Source organism: Cuculus canorus, chromosome 3 (genome assembly GCF_017976375.1).
Source record: "Cuculus canorus isolate bCucCan1 chromosome 3, bCucCan1.pri, whole genome shotgun sequence".
Lineage (NCBI taxonomy): Eukaryota > Metazoa > Chordata > Aves > Cuculiformes > Cuculidae > Cuculus > Cuculus canorus.
Window position 1 is genome coordinate 20,055,475 of NC_071403.1, and position 21,871 is coordinate 20,077,345.

General features: G+C 36.8%; 1 protein-coding gene across 2 annotated transcripts in view; it reads right to left on the minus strand.

The window, feature by feature from the left end:
- ME1 (malic enzyme 1) overlaps positions 1 to 21,871 on the minus strand; it is a 164,199-nt gene that overhangs the window by 114,998 nt on the left and 27,330 nt on the right. For both annotated transcript variants that reach the window (XM_054062910.1, XM_054062911.1), the window contains exon 2: positions 2,727 to 2,860. In XM_054062910.1, coding sequence (XP_053918885.1) covers positions 2,727 to 2,860 — 134 coding nt within the window. The remainder of the gene's footprint in view (positions 1 to 2,726; positions 2,861 to 21,871) is intronic.

Consider the following 21,871-nt stretch of genomic DNA (forward strand, 5'->3'; position numbering starts at 1 on the left):
TTAGGGAAGAGTTTCAAAAAAGTTTTAGGGAAGAGGATCAAAAACAAGGCCTGGCAAATAAGGCAGAGGGGACTGCCAAATATTCAAACTTTAGTATGTCATTCTTCCCTTCACCTAAGAACTTTTCATGCTTGTCTGCTATTATGAAGGGAATGAAATACAGTCACAACAAAAGGATATAAATCAAACATCACCCAAAATCCAAAAGAAAATTGATATAACTAGCAGAAAATTACTGATTTTTTTTTAGTAACTGGCCCTACTAGCACTGACACACATTTTACAAGGCAAAATGGGATGGTAAAACAAACGAACAAAAAACCCAAAAACAACCACACCCAAAGTTTGTTTGCTCTTATCTTGCAAAACACGAGAGCAAATAAAGGAAGGCAGCAGGAAATGCTATTATTTTTAATCTGTGTAAGATTCTTAGCTCCACTACTCTGCATCATCAGTATCTATATAGAAATGCTATTATAGACAGATCTTTAAGAAAAAAATGCCAACATAATACAGCGTTCTCAGGAAAAGTCATTTAATGACACCTCTTCTAATGACTGCACATTCTGTATATTTTACCAGTGTGGTTCTTTCAAGAAAGAAAAACCCAGACAAGAGATGTGGTTGTGTAATGGGCAATGATTTCACTGTCAATACAGAGGAAGATGAAAGACAATAAAGAACATACAAGAAAAAAAAAAAAAGATTAAATTAGTTGCAGAATCCATTGCAGCTTTTCTGAATTAAGCTAACAGAATAGAATTATTTCCTGTTATTGGCTTCCTTTCTGCCAAGCATACCAGGCAATACATTTGCTGCTGTTTCACATTCACTTGGTGTATGAACTCTTGATATTTCAGAATATAGCAATTCCATGCTGCAAGTCAGCAAAGGAGTTTCAGCCATGCCAAAACACGTCACACCATGGTACTATCATCCGAGCTTTATGAATTTACACACATCCTCTCTTTCCAATCAAAACCAGGGCAAGCTATAATCCTGTCAGTGTAAGATGCTGTCATACACAGCATTAATGTTTCGTCAGACAAAACTCTTCTGTCTAAGGTACTTAACAGCTCCAACCTCTGTCATGTTCAAATGCTTGTACTTAACCTTTTGTATTTGGACATAAAACACATAGGTATACAGACACTATCAAATCCTGGCTCTAGGAGAAAAACAACAGCTTCCCTTAATCTCTTTTCAATCACTACTTCTGTGCAAGCAAAGACTATATCAGATGCATCTGATGAAGAAGAAGAAATGTATTTTTCTACAATTAGTATATTTACATTCAGTAGAAGACAATAGGCGAGTTCTCTTGCACAAGGTTCTCCATCAGCAGCTGCCTGTACAGGGAACAATTGAGATTTTCTTTCAAGTTCCCCTTAGCACAGTCAATGTCTTCTGGCACTCTCCATCAGTGAAGATATTCAAAGTAACTGTAGCAGGACCACAGTCACGCTTCCCTTTGAAATGCTTCCAAGATTACTCCTGGAGGCTTATTTTTTAACTGCTATGGACTTGTGCTATGAAATCATAGACTAGCTGGGGTTGGAGGGGACCTCTGGAGATCACCTCATCCAATCACCACCTCAGATCTGTAACTTTCAATCTATGATGTTTTGAGAAACACAAGTGTTTTTCTCCTATGACCTGAAGTAGGAGCAAAATTTGTTGGCTGGTTAAGAAGCGCATACAGCAGTAGGGGTACAGGGCCTTTCTTCTTCCTTCTTTTAAGTTGCAGGTGAATAGAAATCCCAGCAATTCAAGTAAAAACGAACAACTGAAACAACCTTAAAGTCTTATATGTCCTGAAACCTACGGAACAACAAGCTTTTATCACAAAGGGACTACTTCAAGATAGAGCTAAGAAGGACAGAGAAAATTTTGTCCTATGGTAACGGTCAGTGGTTGAAGCTGGAGTCTCCATGGAAATTTAAGCATTGCTACATACAGGGACTCAGAAGCTACTACACTGTTATAACACCCTCCTCGAGAGCACTAGAGGATAGTTAACCTAGAAAAGATACCACAACCATAAGCTCTTCACTTACAAGGAAGGCTGTGCGCATTTTATATCGTCTCCACAAAAACCAAAGGTTGTGGCAATTTTAAATTATAGAAAAGCCGTGCCACCAACAGACAGGTATCTAAAAGACATATATTGAATACAGATAACAAGAATAGTCGCAACAAAGAAAAGCAAGGCACAAGGGGAAAAAATAAAGGAAGAGCATTTTGCTCTAGGACCTATAAAACAAATAAAAATAAACTAGAGTATTTATAGATGTTTAAAACCCTCCACACCTTTTTTCTTTAAAAAATAACAAACACAACAACAACACCATACTACATATTAATTCTTTAAGGTTTTAGAAATTCTATATATTTGTTTTAATACATAAATATCTATATGCATGTGAAGACATTAATGACTTTTAGTTTAACATGAGTTCATTTGCTTCTGATCTTTGTTTAGTTTGGTTATTGAAATAATAAGTTCATGTGAACATCACTGGAATATTACAATTTAAGATTAGGAACTGATTTTTTGAAGAAAGTGTTCCAGCAGAAGTATATATTCAGCTTAACAATTCCAAATCATCAACAACTATAGCTTGGGGAAAAAAAAAACCCTCACAAAATTTCAACTGTACCACCACAAAATAAATAAGGGACTCATGGTTTGATAACTAGGATAAAGTTTCAATGGCATATTTTACCTGTCTAAGTCAGAAGTCAGCCTTTCAAAATTCTTAAGAATATTATAAACCTGGGCATCTTGACCAAGAAAGCAAGGTGGCAATAACCCATGAATATTCAACTGTTGCCTCTCCTCCAAGGTAAAAGCCATGCCCTGAAAAAAAGAAAAATAAAAAACACATGTACATAGATATATATGCGACATTTCCCTCTTAAGAGAATTCTGCAGCAAAATATAGCACAGGTAAAATCACAATTAGAAAAACCTTTCAATAGTAAACAGAATTTAAAGTTATGCAATGATTTTGGGAAAAAAAAGATTGAGTTATAAGGGAATAGGGCTGTACAGTAAAACAACTCTACCGCAGCACAGAATGAGTTAAGGTCTTCTAACACTTTAAGACTTACCAGCAAAATTATTAAGTCACAAGCAAAGAAGAGAGCAGCAGCATACTTTCATTTACTCATTTGTTTGGCTATCTTCTAAACACAAAGCATGGATAATGTTTTCAGTGTAAACATTATGCTCTTATATCTGAAATTTGGTCAAGATCTTGGTTATCTCAGATGTTCATGTGAATTTTTAATGGAGTTCTGTGGTAAAATAAATTCATCAGTATAATTATTTTGTCAAAGAGCCTGGTCCAGCACCTAGGGAAGCCAGTCAACACAAACATGGCCATAGCGAGTTCAATCCAAACTCGGATTTACATTTATTTTGTTTTTCAACTTCTCATTCAGTAAGAGAAATCTGTACAGACTTACTAGAACTCCTTATTGCACCCAGAAAAGACATTTAAAAGTATTTAGTATGTTACATGGATAGTCACAGAATGCTTAGCACTTAAATCCAGTTTGTGATTGGCAAAGACTGCCAAATAGCTGCTTTTTAATGAGATCTGCCTGTCTAAACTATCTTCAGAAATTATTCAAGCTATTGTAAGAAAGAAGATGCCTTTACAGTAGAAATATGTGTGTGGGTTCAGCACACCAGTATCAAGCACTCTGATTGCTGAAGATTTACTTTGTGGTAACTACAGCCAGTCAGAACTGATGCACGAGATCAGACCTTTGACAAAAAGAATGCCTGAGGAGTTTCTTCCACATATAACCTATGAAATCTATGCATTTGTTTCACACCATAGCCACCATCTAATGACTCCATAGATTTGTTTACAGCTCTCCATTAGCATCACGCCTGCACTGCTTCCACTCAGGAATCAGTACAGGCAGATATCCGAGTGTCTTTGAGGTCTCTCTTAGGTTGACACCAAAACTGTCCATGATCTTTGCAACATGCTTATAATGTAGCTTAAACATATTCAAAAAGTTAATGTACTAGAGGTTAGATAGCATTTATTACTCCACCAAGAAGATCAGTGTGCGTGTGTATATATAAACAAGCCATTACACAGTTGTCTGATATTCTACACTTATCCCATAAAAATATACAAAATACTTTGTTTCTTATGAAAAAAAAATTTTGAGAAAATAAGAGATATGAAAGAGGAAAAATGGCAGTGCAATGTTTCTGCATTTACTCTCCTGTGGAAAACAAGTACTGCTGAGATATCTTCACAACTATCTCTATAAATATACTTACAAAATTTCTTTGTTCATGCTACCATTAGAATCAGCTGAGTCAACAAATGATGGGAAAAAAGCAGGTAAAGCAAGAGCACAAATACAAAAGGCATTCTTCACTATATATTTGCACTACTGCCTTTTCAAGAGAACAAATTTACAGTCCTTTAAACAATGCCATTACTGCCTTTTTGCACAACACCTATAAGGACACAACATGATAAATTTATATCAGATAGTTGGCTTACATGGACAGGCATCATTTTCTTTTCAGAAAACTTACTTTGCATGAATTATTCTTACAGAAAAAAATATACTACAAAATCTTCCTGTCTCATACTACTCCATACTTCTTACATCATTTTTTAATAAGAATAATTTTCAAGGGCTGCTTGGAAAAAAAAAAATAGAACAAAAATGCTAAGGCAACCCCAGCCCACTGTCTGCACTAAAATGTCATTAATCAAGTTCTTACCCTTAATTCAAATGATGACGCAAATTAAAAAAAAAAAAAGGGAAAAGAAAAATTTAATAATGAACACTTTTCAGAACATCAAACATTTCCAGAACATTCTCTTCCTACACACAGAAATGGACGGAAACCAAGTTTAATAAAGGTCAATAACTATTTTGCTATAGTTTTCCGTGCATGCAAGATTTCAAATGCTTCCAAAAGTGTACACAAAATCTGTTTTTTCTCGTCCTAACATGAATTTTTTGTGGCCAGATATGTCATGAGTGTCTTCAGCTTCTATCACATTTTGAAAGACCATGGAAGAAGGGAGAGTCAATCCTCCTCATGAGTTTATTCAAAGTTGATCCCTCTTATCTCCAGTTGACATCTTTGGCTTACAAATATCACATAAAAGCTGTGCATGTGTGCTCACATGCACATACACTTCAGCATCAGTTTCAGATGGCTGGACTGTACAGAGCTGCATAGTTTTAGTGGATCTCAGACTAGCAATAATGTGGTGATTCAATTATTTTCTCCACCTTTCCTTTTCCTTGCTTCTAGTAGTCAAATTTTCTGAAAGAAAATAACTTTGTGTGTGCCTTTACTTTAGAAATAAGATACTGTGATAGGGTTCCCCCTCTTACAGGAAAAGGTATTTTAGTTTAAAATAGGCATATGAAGAGTTATACATCTTGCCAAGTGTCTTTTTTGAAAAGTTTTTGTCTTGGAATAGTGTGTTTTCCACAAATTGCTACAGCTCCTACAGTAAATGTTAATTCCTTCTGGGTGGTACTACAAAAGTACAGCACCTATCTACAACTCCTGTGCTATCCATGGTTTTAAATTTTTTTTCTTCCATACTGTTCTTTGGCACAAATATTATGAGTTTTTCAAATTTCTAAGATGGCATGCTTGTTCCATTTTCTCTCTCAGATATCATATATGCTCAGAAGAAAAGAATGATGATTAAAACACATAGTCTGAGGATTTAATGAGAGGCTATTTTATGCAATAGATGTAAACTATTTCATCTCCTTCTAACAGGATAAGCTCAACTCTGTAAGGTTTATGGTTTATGTCTAGATTTCTTGCACCAGCTTCTCAGATTTTCATTTCTACATCAGAATTGTTATTTTTTCCTGTTGGAAGTGTTGTTTCCCAGCCATCCAGCAGAGAGGGCTCTAGGTCCAGCTTGGTTTACATGCTCTTTTCCTGAGAGCTGCCTTTTGTGCACACCTGGAGAGGACAGGCTTCCATTAGCTATAGTGCACCACAACCATAATAAAAGATGGAACACTCTTCTTTTGTATTCTGTATTACAAATAAATTGTCCAAGAAGAACTACAGTGTGACAATCTGAACACTACACAAGGGCAGGAGACCACAACTATTAAATATTAAATTTGACTAATTTGTGTTGATTTGTTTACTGTTTCATGCACTAAAAAAACAACATAAACATCACAGAGATGACAAGATTAGTAAGTATTAAGCCTCCCTCCAAGGTAAGAGTTTCCAAAGTTTTTGTTTGATACACTTCTTTACATTCTCTGGTTTTGGTAAAACTAAATTGTTCTTCCACCACCTCATTATCTTCCTTTCTCACAAGCCCTTTGGTGGAACTGGGTTTTTGTTTCCTTTGTTGCTCCTTTGGCCCAATGGCCCATTCCTATTCTCATTTGCAAAGAAAGCTCTCAGAGTTTGGTTTTTTTTCATTTTCAAGTTCAACTCACTGCAAATACATTTAATTTTGAATTCATCTCTCCATTTGTGATGATGTGAAGTTTTTTACTTTCAGCAGAGATTTATGTTACTGTACATTGCTTAATACTCTTCAATTGTTTAATCTCTGTTGGTTTATCAACTTAGGTCTTAACTAGAATTTGACCTCTGCCCCGCCTCTATCCTTGCCCCTCAAGCCTCTCTGTCACAAGGTTCTTTTAGTGCAACAACATATACGTCAACGCTCTTGCTCAGTTGCAGTACTGAAAAGCCATAAACCAGAACAAACAGCACAACACCATATTGTATCAGCAGTATTTTGCATTGGCTTTCGACTGAATTCTCAAGCAGTGGTTGGAAAGACAGAGAGCACATCCAAGTATTTCAAGAGCTGTCTCAGCCCCTGTTCAGAGCCAGCAAAGAGACAAGTCCTATCTCTTAATACAGATTCCATTGACATATATGAAGCTCATCTACTTGCTAAGTTTTATATAAACTTCTCAAAAAGAGAGTGCACCAAAGTAATGTCTGCATGTTGTCTATGTGCTAATGAGATTCAGCTTCACTATAAGGGTAGCCAGAATCATCTGCAAAAAATATTAATTGTGGGGATCCTCCTCCAATTTCTTTCAAGACTTCACCATTTTTCGCTCTAATAGATGAAAATTTCCATTTTTAGAAACACCTATGCATTTAGAAACAGCTTATTTCCTTCTGCCAGCCCCACTGCAGGTATTTCACAAAGCTCTTAGCTTGATAGCAAACAGAAGGGTGCTGGCTGAGAAGAGGAAACCGCATGCTCAGCCAAGGCTCTTAGACTCACTAACTACTTCCTCAGTCCGTGGTAAGAGAAGACCAAACCCTGTAAGATATCAGGTCATCCCTGGGACTCAGGAGAACCATTAACATCCAAATTCTACTCACATGTATATGTGTTTCAACACAAAAAAACAATGGAGACTAATTTTAAAGCTTGGGAGCCAAGAGTGGGAGAGACAAAGAGATGGTTACAGAACACGTTCTAATCTGTCACAGTGAGACAAGACTGAATTCCATTGCTTCACTCAGTACAAGTGGATGCATGCTACATATAGATGTTTTCTTACCCTCTGTCGGAAAATGTTGGATTGCAAGATTGAACAGCAAGTTAACACCAAGTTTCTTGTGAAACTGATAATGTGGTGGAACCTTTTCAGTTATTGACTGAGGCTTACAGTGAAGAGATCCCAAATATCAAGTTGGTGCTCAAAGGAACCCTTTTTTTTTTTTTTGGTAGAAGATGTGAAACCAAAAACGATAGAGAACCTCAACAGCCTTTCATAAAATGATCTGCAGAATTGCCTTTAACATTGGCATCATAAAGTGAATCTACATGCCAACTCGGAGGAGAACTATCTTGAAAGTGATCACAGTAGATTTTCTTAATATGTTAAATAAAAAGAGTTGGGGTTTTTTGTGTCTGACCTCATATTTGAGCAGAATGGATCTGCGCAGAGGGAAGGAAGAAGTGAAGAGGATAGAAAAAAGGCGTAGCAGGGAAGTGTACCTTGTAGTACCACCTTTTCCACACAAAAAAAAAATCTCTGGATTGCTGATCTAAGATATCACTAGAGAAAAATCACAGTCTCTAAAGTATTTTGTGTACAAGTGGGTTCATCGTCTCAGAGTATCAAAAAGTAAAAGAAACTTCTCCGTTAAAAAACTCACGCTCTATATCTAAACCATAAAAATGCAGTGGATCCATTTCAACAATATATTGAAGAACCACCCAAATGTGAGGGACTCGTATATGCACAACATCTGCTGCCATGGCTGGAAGGAGGATCGCTGGCTCTACGCCACCTCTTGCAGCCTCCCTTCACAGCAGTTGGTAACCCTGCGCAGAGTAAAGAGGCCGGGAAGCACTTTGCCAGGGAAAGTTCTGAGAAAATCCCACAGCTGCCTGCAGTGTAAGTCTGCTCAAGATCAGAATCAATTCTTTGAGCAAGTCGACTTACAGAAGACTGCAATTCCATATTCTTTAAAAAAAAAAAAAAATACGAAATGCAAAAAAAGACAAATGCTTTTGGCTCAAAGACCAAAAACATTCTCCAGTTATGGGAGAAGTTTTTGTCTCCGAGATGTCCCACATAAAAAGTCTCTGGCATCACTTCTAGTTACCAGTGGCACACCATCCCATACTACTCACACCACTTTATGCACAAGATTATCTCCAGGAGAAATTCAACTGCAGAGCTAGATGCAGCCCTCAGGAAAACATAATCTTTGATAAGTGTAACATTCTGTAAGCAAATCTTTTGCTGTTGCCGTCAGTAATTTTGGCTTCTCATACTACTCCAGTACCGTTAAGGAGGAATCCAAGTCAAAATTAATAAAATCATTTTCTTTTGCTTTATTTCAAGGAAAACTTCTTAGGCTGAAGAAGCAGCAAAGTGTATGTATAGTCATGCGAGGTATAAGCAAACATGAAAACAATTTCAGGCACCTAAGGTATCATAAGCCCCTTTAAGATCAGAATATGTAAAAAATGCCAAACCAAACCAAAACATAACTGTGAACGTTTACACATCTAAAGAAATTTTTATAAAATCACTATAAAAATATGCCACACATGAATTTTCAATTGTTTCAAGCTATATTTAAGAGTTTCATAATCTGCAAATCCCTTTGTGATATTTTATATAATTTTTATTTTAAGAAACGTCACCTTTAATAGGGAAAAATAGTTTTACAAGTATTTCCCCTCTATTTTGCATTTTTATTATCCAAACATGACTTCAGAGGAAACCAGATAAATACTTCAAATAATCCATGTCCAACGCTCATTTCAAGGCACATTACTGCTGGAAATAGTTAGAATAACTAATCTGAGCACATGCTGTGTAATAAACTCATTCTGCTGAAAACAAATGTGGTTCATGGCAAGGCACTAGGGTTGGAGTGAGCACAACATACGGCTAAAGAGGTTAGTGCTAGTTTCTCTACCCATTCTTGTCATGATTGCCAAAAATTATTAGAAGTACAGGCAACGAATGTAGCTCTCTGGAGGAACTTCTCATCCACAACAAGCACTTTAGGCCAGACTGGTCACACAAAGTACTCCTGAAGGTAAGGAGACGGAGTAATATTTTAAATACCGTAAATTCACACAGTTTTCTGTCATTGTGTATCTTTTCAACCTGAATGAAAAAATAGCCCCGTGAACTGCCAATTTACATTAACTTAGACCTACATGTTTCTTCTTAGGAATGATTTGTTGTAAAAAATATATGCAAAAGAAGAGCTTGAATTGCAGGATACAATTTAGATTTTTTTTAAAAAATGAGGATTATTAAAATCTTTGAGAGAAAAAAAATTAAATTGTCCTAATGAAGACAAGGGAAAAAGATGACAAACACAATTAAAAGTTTATAAGAGGAAAGGATATCATCACCAGCAGAACATTGCCACAATTTGAAGACATGTAGCATTGAGCTAAGAAATGAAAATTGACCATGAAAATACAAACTTTCTGTTGCAATGTTCTGGCAACTCACACAGAAAAAAGTTCAATGAATTTTCAGAAGCAAAGAAAATCAGTAGCCTTTTGTAACCCTCGCTGGAATGAGGAAGGAGAGAGCCAGAAAAGGAGGACTGGTTAAGTGTAAACAGCAGAATCCAGACTAGAAAATGCGCTTGTGCTCCTTTTGAGAAGCTCTTGTGCACAGGCGTGCATTAGGGCTTGTAAGACAGATATGCTGAAAGTAAATGAAAAAGAATATAATACAGTTCATGTACCGTACAAGAAAAGAAGGGACTGTCCTAGTTTCCACTATAAAATGCCAAAAGGCATAGGTTCTGTTTTATGCACGTTTTTTAAACATAGCTTTTTAACAAGTATTTAGTTGAAGAATTATATCTTGACATTTGACATATATAATTTTGAAGTTGTTTTTCTATACTTGTGATAGATCTGCTGCAGCATGTTGAACACACAATTCTTTTCAGGAAAGTGAAGAGACCTGTAGTGCGTTCACAGCCCAATTCTAAGTCCGTAGGGTTTTAAAAAGCAAACTTAAAAACCCAAGTCAACAAGGGAAACTGAAACAAAAGTCAAACCCAGCCTCTAACACATAAAGCATGAATAAATACAGTAGCTAATAAACACACCCAGGGACTTATGACTCAAAACAAATGCAGATGGCCAGAAGGAGATCAGACTTCTCTTGGCAAATTCACCATGGGAATGTGTGGGCAGCTTGGCAGCCTTGCAGTGATACAGTGATTGCATAGAAGCATGATTCATACCAGCACATTAGCGATGACACATCACAGCATTCTTATTTTAGCAATCTTCCTTCTACCTACTGTAAACAATTATCTTAAAGTAATCAAGTAAACCTATTTTAAGAAGCTTTTTGCATACATTTGTTTTATCATACATGTACATGGTAAAATCTTTGCACTGCATAATCTCTCTTCACCTTAAGTTTGTGATGGCTGCATTACCGAAGCACCAGACAATAACAAGCGGAATATTAAAACAAGTCATTGAGATAATAATATGTAAAAATACAGTGCATGCCATGGTATGATGTAGGATGGGGCTGAGTCTAGTTAGACACTAAATTTAGGTGTTCATATGCAATCTAGGTATCTATCCTCCCATGATAATTATAGGATATATAGCATTGATTAAAATACAAAGCCTAAAAAAAAAGATCCAGCTCACCCTAGAATAGGTACTTTGCAGTCAGTAAATCAAATTACTCTAACGACTATACTCATTGTAGACAAATACAAGATTTGCAGACATAAGCAATTTCCCTCACCTGGAAGGCTCAAAGATATTGGGTATATCAACATGGCACGGGTCATTATGGCAATAATCAACTATAAATTAATTGCACAGGAGATTCACACACCAACAGATAAACAACAAGTTCACAATACTCCTCTGTATTTCAAGGGGCACTAGTTGCCTGTATATGGGCTGCTCCAACAAGCCCCAAATGTCCTTTTAGTCTTTTCAATCCATGTATCCCATTAAAAATCATCTTACCGTGAATCCTTCATATCATTACATGAATTTTTAATCTCAAAGTAACCAAAAAATTTCTAGAACTGCATTTGTCTGCTTTCAATCAGAGCCAGTTGCCTTAAAAGGAGATTTCATGTCATTTTAAAATCATAAAATCATTTACAAAGTGCAACATGAGGGCACAGAAACATCCAGCCACCCACCTCCCAGACTCACAGTTCTCTATGTCTTACAGCACCTGCAGCTGAAGCTATTAAGATGCTTAGGGAGAACTGTGCTAGAGCAAGATCTGCAGAGATGCCAAGCCTCTCACTTTTCAGGTGAGAGCAACAGTTTTGCAGTTTAGCAGGTGTGAGCTGGTGTGATGTGCTTTGTAGGTCTCCTTGTCTGTGGATAGAGCAACAGTTTCCAGAACACAAAAAGCCAAGCCGTCCCTGCTGAGAGGCAGTATGGGAAGTCTCCAAAGACCTGCAAATCTCTGGAGACTAATGGTGCTGCTGACTCCATGAGAACCAATAAACTCGGCACACTCAGTCACCAGCTCCGCATGAGATCCTGGCACTCAGTCCCCTGAGGGACTTTCTAAACACCCACCTCGAAGCCACTGATGCATCAGTACAAGCCTCTGCTAGGGCTGGGACTTCTCTCACTGCTATTGATCCCTCCTAGGAGCTATGAGTGTGTGTGTGAGCTAACTGAAAGCAGGCCAAACAGTAATAGTTATCTCCTATTAACAGTAACATCTTGATTCTGTTAGTAATAATTAATAAAAGACATACCAAAAAATATTGGTTGTGATCTGCATCTCCCCCAACTCGAAGCCCTAGCAGGGACATCACACCAGTGCAAAGACCTGTCTCAGGTTTCTTGGTGGGTGCTAGCAGACAAGACCAAACAGCAGCATGAAACAGCTGCCAAATTGTAGAGCCAAAGAAGCTGAACAAATATGCAGGGTTTTTTTGTCCCTGGCTATTTCTGAGCCATTTTATTAGTTTAAAACTCCCAAGGGACGTATTGACCCTGAAGGATGCCTACGTAGGAAAGCTCTGGCTGTGGGAACCATTCTGGAAAGAGACAACAGCAATTTGCAACATCACTTTCAGACTTGTTGAGTATGTTGTTACGTCAGATGTCAATTTTCAACACAGTTTACCAATACTAGAGATTAAAAACACTGGTTGTAGGCCACTTTAGAGCTCTAATCCCCTGGATGAATCATGGTAACAAAATTAATCTTGTCAATTTCTGCCTTTCTCAATATTGTCTTTCTTCTACAGATGCATCAATGTGCAGCTGTACATTTAGATATATAACTTATAGCCACAGAAATTAATATTTAATGCAAGACAGTGATTTTTTTTTTTAAATAAAGCAGTCACTACGTTTTACTAGACCATATCTGAAATTCTGCTTAAGTAATTAATTCCCTTGTACAGTAGATACTGAGAGTCAGCATTGGTATAACTCTAATAAAGGATGCCTGAGATGCTATCAGAGAAATAACTAACCTGGAATCTCTATTGATAAAGTGAATTTAGATAAGCACAATATCAGCTGACATGTGACATCTGTTGCTAACCAGAAGAATTCCAAATGAAATGCCAAATAAAAGGTCTCTAACTGCAGTAATTTTATAAGTAAAGTACAGTCTCCAAGTATGCAGTCTCCAATAAGCAATACTTACATTTACAAAATCAGATATTATTTGAGAGTCAGACAAGATTTCCATGTAGGTAGAAGAGGAATTTCAGTGCCTGCCAAAAATTCCATCTGTCTAAAATCAGTACTTATCCAAATACAGGTTAGTAAGCCCTGAAATCCTGAGGGGATCTGATAAACCTGATACGCTTAACAGACTTTACTGTTGCCTTTCAGAGACTAAACAGATTACCAACTACTGTATTTGGGGCTTCTGATAAGAATAAGCAACGAATTTCTCTTGCCAGCATTAGCAATAATTAATACAAATAAATATCTTCAATACTGTAACATAGAGTTGCTTCAAGAGAGGCAGAGGCTGATCTCAAAATTACCGTCTTTCCCTTCTAGTACTACAATGGTATAAATGAAATCTAAATAAGCAGTCTAAAACAAAGCAACATAAAAGTATCTGAGCAGAAAAAAATGGTAGGTAGTTGTTTCTGCAGAACTACTGCAAAGAAGGTGCTGCAGACTTGAGGTTTGTTTACTGGGCAATTCCACCCCACAACCAGTACCCCCCACAAAGCAGCTTTTGATTAGCATATCTTAAAAATGGGTTTTTTAGGCTTCCTCATAATTTCAGCAACTCAAAATTAAGAGAACCTTTTCTCTGACGAAGAAGTTACTAAGTGCATACGTGGCTTGCAGTTGCAGACACACAGAAGCCTGGCATCCTCATTTTCCTTCTCCCTCTGTTTCACCCTGGGTAGGTGCTTTTCCTTGAAACTCCCTACAACTGCTCCTACCTGTATGGTCCACAAGCTGAAAGATTTCTGTCTTACAGCAGCTCCTTTCACACCTACAACAGTACCAGCGTCATCAACTTGGGAGGATTCTCCCTATTGCATCGATGTGGTGACAGGGAGACTGGCCAGCCTGATGAACTACAAAGATTTGACCTGAGAGCCGATAGCATTGAAATGGGGTGACACTAGATTACTCATGGGTAGCATACTGTTTCACTGTGTCTAAATGTTATGCTTCTACTCAAAATTGGTCCTCTGGGCACCCTCCACAGGCTATGAAGAAAGACTGAGCGGGCCTCTAGGAGGTATCCCTTTCTCTTTTGGACTGTAAGGAAATGTAAACAACTATTTCAGACTAAATGCATGAGATGAATACATTCCATTGACATAGATTACAGCCTATCCACTTCAAGTCTCATGGTTCTACACAGTCACAGCCTATATTGCATACCCATCAATCATTTCTCACTCTACAGACTGCAACTTACTGTTCCTTTTATCATCTCTGCCTAAGAGCTGGCAATTCATGTATACATGAAAACAGCAGAGCCTATCGAAACCTTTTATTTGGGAAGCTTACTTCATCCAGTCTTGGTATTTGTTTCAGAATTCAGTAGTACATTAAACCAAACTAGAACAACATGCAAAATACACATTCTGAATGCACCTGCCCTGTAGGCACAGCCTTAATTGTTACTCAGCAGGCAGATAAACGTTCCATTTTTGCCATAACAATAAGTATTGGACTTGCAACGCTCTCTTGTAAGCAAAAGTCTTCTCCTTCTTGCTGAAAAGTCACTGAAAATTCATATTATCATGAACAAAGTGGCAAAGAAAAAAAAGCCAAATTACAGCTTTGAGTAAACTGACCAGTGGATAGCAGCAGATTCTCCTCTTTTAAAAAAAAAGCATTTCAAGTTGTTAACTCTGTTCACAACACCTTTTTAAAAAAAAATTCAACGATAGAAGTTCACCTATTATCAGGTGATCATACAGCATGTGCTTCAGAAGACATTTACTGCAGGTTTCAGCTGTAGTTCTCAGTGTCATAGTAAGAACTAACAGAAATACTTCATTTTCTTTGGCAGAATATGAAAGGAAGTTTTCATATTTTAAAATTCTGTATTCGGTAGGATTTATATGCAGTATGCCAGGCTCTAACTCAAGTTGGTATCTATGTAATGTAGCATGAAGTTTTGCAAGAGCATGGTGGTATATATATCACAATATCCCACCGCCACCCGCTATATGTTTCTGCATCAAACCTGAATTTAGATTTGAACGTTGACACGGAAATATTACTCAGAAGTAGCTGCTACATGTCTTTGACAGAAAGGTGTCTTTAATGAGACAATCCTGCCCATACATTTATTTTCCTTAGTGAGTTTTCCAGTGTCTCTATCCGTGTGAAAATAATGCAGTTTAATGAGCCGGGCTCAAGAATACTATCATGCTACAGAAATGCAGCACAGCTGAAATCTTTATGCTCTCCTGTGACTACGATGAAGGTGCCATACATTTCTTTGGTATTAGCGTAAGAAAGAATACTTCTGGCTGGGAACAGATTGGAATTGTTGCACGCTCTCCTGACCCTCCCACTCCCCAGTGTCTGTGCAGAAAGGCTAGACAAGCAGCACTCCTGCATTCCAGGACCACAAATGGGACTGGGATGAACGTGGAAGCAGAGCAGAGGTGGTGTAGAGGAATGCTCAGTCAGACAGGACAACACAAATAGTAAGAAGCATAAACAACATCAAACTGAGAATCAACACACACCTTTCATAGGATATTGGCCATTGTGATTCCTTTTACCTGCTTCCTAATAAGCTCAATCAAAAAGAAACTAATTGTTTTTTCTCCTCTCAGATAGAAAATCAGAGATCATTGCACAATTTGCTCTTCCATACAGGAGCATCACACAAAATTTACTAACTTCAGAACAGTTTAGACTGTCTTATGATTACATTACACACTTAGAAGCAAAGAAACGTCAGAAGCAAAGAGATGTCAGACTTTGTAATGAGTCATTTAACCTAAGCAACCCTCTTCCACCTCCTTCTTCCACATGTGGTTTGTTTTAGGAGCTAGTTCCATCCCAAAATTCATAAGAAAAAAACAATTCTGGCCACAGTAAGATGTAACCATTCAAATTTACATTTTTCAGTGCGAATAGTTTTAGGTTTTATATCTAAATTTAGGGATCATCACAGACATATCTACACTTTGCATACATTTTAACTGTGCTGTTCTGATTAGATCTGTTCTCAGAAATTCAACTGACCAGCAATTAGGTGTTTGTCATTAATCCTTTTGATCATATAGGAGTTTAGACCCCTAGAATGAATGCAGACATGTAAATTCAAATACCTTTATTTCAGATAATTCTCAAATTTTAAGCTATAAGGATTTTGTCCCACACATAATGCAGTAGAGTTGTAAAATCTTAAATAACAAATCAAAACATGCTTTTATACTTGCTTAAAAGCTCATCGAGCATTCCAGGGAATTAATATCTTAGTTTTAAGGCAAGAAATAAAACAGAAAGAAGTAAATGAATGCAAGAAGTGCAATACATCTAACTTTAAGTTTATCCAGTGTGGTTTTTGTAAGGACTTACACACACTATCATTTCTAGATAAACAAGTCTTTCCTATTCAGATTAATGTAATTGTTCAAGTTAATGAAAATATGCATGTACTGATATTAAAGTTGGAAGAACAAGATCCATTCCTTCAATATACAGTTTTAAATTGATCACTGTTACCTGTGTTCTAAAAATACTGAAATTATAGCATTATTTGTCTTTCCATAAAATTCTCCTTCCATAGATTATAACTTCTAATTTCTGAGGCAGAATAGCTTTGGCTTGTAATATTGGGTTTGGTATTTTTTAAGATCAATTTAAGTGTTGCCATTTATCTAAGCAAAACAAAAGTCAGAGGAGATCCTACACAATGAATGAAAACAAACAAGAACAAAAAAACAACACAGAAGTATATAGTAAAACTTTATCCGTGATCAAGCTTTCACAGCTTCTGGCTGAATATATACTATTCTAGATCTATTATCTGAGATTATTATCAGATTATTTTGGTTAGAGAAAGATGAGTCAACTATTTTGGCAAATATTCCAGTGAGAAAGGTCACGGTCAAGTAACCTCAGATTCCTTTGAGTTCAGCTATTTAGACTGAGCTCCTTTATTGGCTCGAAAAAGCAGGAATTTGAGAACTTTTGTTTAATCTTTTCTTTAATTTTTAAGAAAATAAAAGAACAGAAGACAACAGAGTGCAACAGAATTGGGTGCAACACCGCTATTTTCTCTCTGGAACTTCACCCATGTGAAACATGTCTCCTGGACATATCCAGGGTAAGCAACTCATTAGAAGTGTCTGGTTCCAATGACGTGCATGTGGAAAGCTAACATCAAATACCATAAGCTAAACAAAAATGTATGTAGAACTGATTTCTGGTATAAGCATCACAACAACATCACTTACCCTAAAAATGCAAATAAGCAAGCAGTACAGTCTTGCGGACTAGAAACAAGAGGGAATAGGTTTAAATAACCCAAGTATCTTAATCCCCAAATGAACCACACACAGACAGATGTTCTTCCCTATTGACAAAGCGTATTTGTCAATATTGGGATGTGGACAAGGCTGTGAAGTACAATGCAGTTTCTACTCTCAAAAAAATTACAAAAGGGCATAGGCAGAGTTCGCAGACCTTTTCTTGAAACTGTAATCACCGATCTTTTGCTTCCCTATTCAGTGTCCACGGAATATATTGATGGTGTATCTCTGAAAAGTAACGTTTTCCTCCTTCCTTCTCAGGCCTCCCCAGCTGAAAACAGATTTGTATTGTAACTGCTTGCAATCAAGACATACAGAAAATAGGGACAAGCATATGATAGCACACTGAATAATCCTGAAAACAATTTAAGGGATTAATTATATAGTATGCGGCTGTAGTAATGAACCACTAATCCAAGCAACCAGCCAGACCTTGCAACCTACAGAACAAACTCTGGGCTTACAACCTAGCCAGCTATTTGTGGATCAACGTTGTGCAGCCATTCATTTCTGTCTCCTTAAAGGCAGTATCACATAACCAATTACTACAAACAATAAATTGCACTGCTTTCTTCATTAAGGAGAAATGTTAAAACAACTTAATTGGCTTAATATAGAATTAATAAAAAATATGGTGAAAGATTATATTACTAGGTCATTATACTTTACTGTCTGATAAACTATGCCAGACAGTCTTATATTACCTAAATTGTCATTTAATTTTCTTGGCCTCAACATTTATTTTCCAGACCTTGTCAGATGGCTATTCAAGAATGTACAGAAGAATTCTATGTGGATATTAATTGTGAATGGTTTTATCTAGTTTAATGCAAGAAAACCCCGAGCTTTACTATAAACTTTTGCCAAATATAGAATCCTTGAGAGCTTTATGAAATTTTGGAGGCTATCCTACCACTTTTTTTTTCCTTTACTAAGTGGAATATAGTGTAAGTATAAAAGCAGATGGCTATTTCAGTCAAGAACTCAAATATTAAGAAAAAAATATCTTGAGATAATGGACCATTCCTGACGCCTCTGAAAAGGTGCCACACAAGATTATGACCAAGGCTAAATCAAAGCATTCACAAATAAAACAATACTGTTTCAAAGCAAGAAATTCTTCTTTCGAGTGACAGCACATACATATAATCAATAATTTTCCTTATATATATGGTCTGTAAGCTTTTCTACGTACGTAGCAATGTACGTAGGATCTGTATCTATATTTTGAATTCTTAAACACTCAGAGGAGCCATCAGTAGTTGCTATCATTACTAGAACCACAGGCAAAGACCATCACAGCATCAGAAGCAGCAGCTAAGGGATAAAAGAGTGCACATAACTTTGTCATACAGTTAATATTTATACATATTCCTGAAAATTATAGGCTTCTCTGAACTTTGTTACTGAGACTAAATACTGATTTTGTTCTATCCCTTTAGTCAATATGTGAGGAAAAACATAAAGGAACAGATTGACTAAGAAAGCAAAAAATCTTAAAACAAACACAAAAGGAAAAATAAGATACATTGAGCCCAAAATCTTAGTATGAGTTCTCATTTTGTTACCTAAAACTATAGTTTAACCAGTTAAAGAAAGAAAGCAAAGTTATGCAACAGCCTTCCAGAGTATGGAAAATGTTGGTTGATCAAAGGAAGATCTCTACTAATGGCAGAACAATTCCATTTAAAACTGCAGTACCATATGGATTCATACAGCTCTGCTTTTGCCAAGATACAACCTGTGTATCAATGTACGTGCTTAGAATCTGCATAGAAAAGATCAGACTGAAATAAATCACAGAAAAAAATGTGATAAAATGGGCTGTGTCACTTTTCTTTCTATTTGTCTGCTCTCCAAAAGAGCTACACACATCAAAGCAAATAGTAAATTTAAAAAAAAAAAAAAGTGAATGTTATGGAAATAAAATCCGAATGGTAGTTAAGGAAACCAGCCAATATATAAAACCATCTGAATTTGCTATCAGGCACAGAAGAGTTCTACCTGAAAGAAAATTCTTGAAGGTGAAAAAATGCCAAGAATCCCCTCCCAGTAGACCCGATTCATTTTAAGTTGCTACCAGGTTCAATCCAAACCAAGGACTTTCTTGCCCTTCCATCCATGTGTTCTACACACAGAAACTCAAGGGTAAATCAACATGAAAACAGAAATAAAACAACCCCCCCAACATTATCTTAAGAAAACCATTTCCAATGCTGACATTGAAAAATGTATCCTGGCATTAAACACATAGTTGATGGAACGTGAAGAAAATGTTGCCCCTCTATTCCCACCTTTCGCATTTTCTAGTATCTAATTATGCATCCCCATTAAAAGCATTTTCTAGCTTCATAAATGCCACTTTTCCTAATGGAAATGATTGTGGCAGATCCATCCATCACTTGTACAAAATGAGAAAAAGTATTTTGTTTAAATGTGATTAATCTGGAGCAGGCATTAACCACTGCCCTTGATGTAACGTTGCCGCAGACAAACTGAGCTAACTAAACACAGCATATACACAAGATAGTATGAACAACAGATAACACAGAAGAGGAAGTAGTTTTGAGATAAGCTGGAAAAACACAAGATTGTCAGGCTAATAGCTAAGACATTAAAAAGAAAAAAAGGCCACATTTATGCAATGAAGGTATAAGACTGTGACAGACCTAAGGAAGCATTTCTAACAGGGTTTTAAATCTTATATGGGACCCTTAGTTTAAGATACCTATTTGCAATATGTTTCAGACAATGGTGAGAGATGTATTCCACCTAAGAAGGATGAAGGACCAGCAGTTTCATAACTAGTTAAGTATAAAAAAGTTTGTCCACTTCTTGAAACATTTCAACAACCTACAGTAACATGAACCAGACCAGTAACACCAAAATTAAGCCCCTTTCAAGGAAAATTGAAAAAAAAAAACACAGTAGAAAAACTAACACCAAAAGGCACTTGTGTTCTATTAGTTTAGTATTCTATTACAAACAAGAAGCACTTATTAGTTCCTGAAGTAGCTTCAGTCATTCAAATTGCCTTTTGGGGGCTTATGGACAGTTGACAGTAGAAATTTTAAATGGAAAAGTGGTCCACATTTCACGATGGTTGCCTCTACCTTGACTACCTATACTGCAGTAATTTTGCCAGACACTATTCACACCATTTCACATGAATGTATAGAAGCCTTCAGATATTCACTATCACTCCTGATAATCGGAGCTTAATGTCAATCTAAAAATCTTTTTTTTAGCTCACTATTAGTCCTGTTTGCCAAACATACCACAACTTGCTGTGTGAGGTGGCAGTGCAATCTTACAAACCAGCATGGCTTGTTTCTAGAGGGACTAGTCTGGCTCTTCTTCTCCAAAACGGTCGATCTCAGGAATAGTTTCTGGTCTTGTACAGAAGCGTCATTTTTAAGTCTCTCAGCATGTCAATGCAATCCTTGAACAGAACAGATTTCTTTCATCAGTGCTTGCACTCAAAATAAGACCATATGTCTAAGCTATAGCATGCAAAATTTTTCCAAAGACAGCTTATTTTTCTGGTAGGAGATGTGATTTGCATAGATTGAACTTTAGAATCCATTTACAAGATTCATGAGAAAAACTGATATTCCTTATAGTAAAAAAACCCACTTCTGACAGCTCATAGGAAGCAAGCTTTAATATTGCTAAGTCACTAGCCTTCCTGGGGACACAGACCCAATTCAGTCATGCCTATTTGCCTCTCACAGGAGCTAAAAGAAGTAGCTGACTTTTCCAGGAAAAAAAAAGTAAAAATAAGAAAGGCACAATAAGGAGTTGCTGGGAGCTGCTGAAAGAGCACAAGAGAAAGCAGAGAAAGAGTGCAGAACTGAAATGATGTGACTGAAAGCAACGGAAATGGAAAAGTTAAGTAGAAGGCCCAAGCAGATGGAGATTGAAAAGCCAGCTATGAAAGTGAAACAGTAACAGGATTTATTTTCTATGGATAACTGAAAAAGAACTCAAAGGTAGAAGTCATGGACAATACAAAGCAAGTCCAACCTGAGCATGGAAACGCTAAGATCAGAGAACAGGCATGAATGCAAATTTGAATACTTAAGAAATCGAGCTCAGAAGAATACAGGAATGAAAAAACAGGTGCTGAAAGTAATAGTGCCAGAAGAACGTGCACACACACACGCACGCGCGAGGGAAAGCTCTCTGGCAGTGCTGAAAAACTGTGGTGAATGAGTGCTTGTAGTGGTTATGGACATTCACTAGTAATGGAAAGTATGGCTTTGTTCAAGTTACTTGTCCCCATCTAGTAAACATGATCTAAGCTCTAAGTTCACCAGTAACACTGTCTCCAAACTTTTGTCACATACCTTGACAGAACAC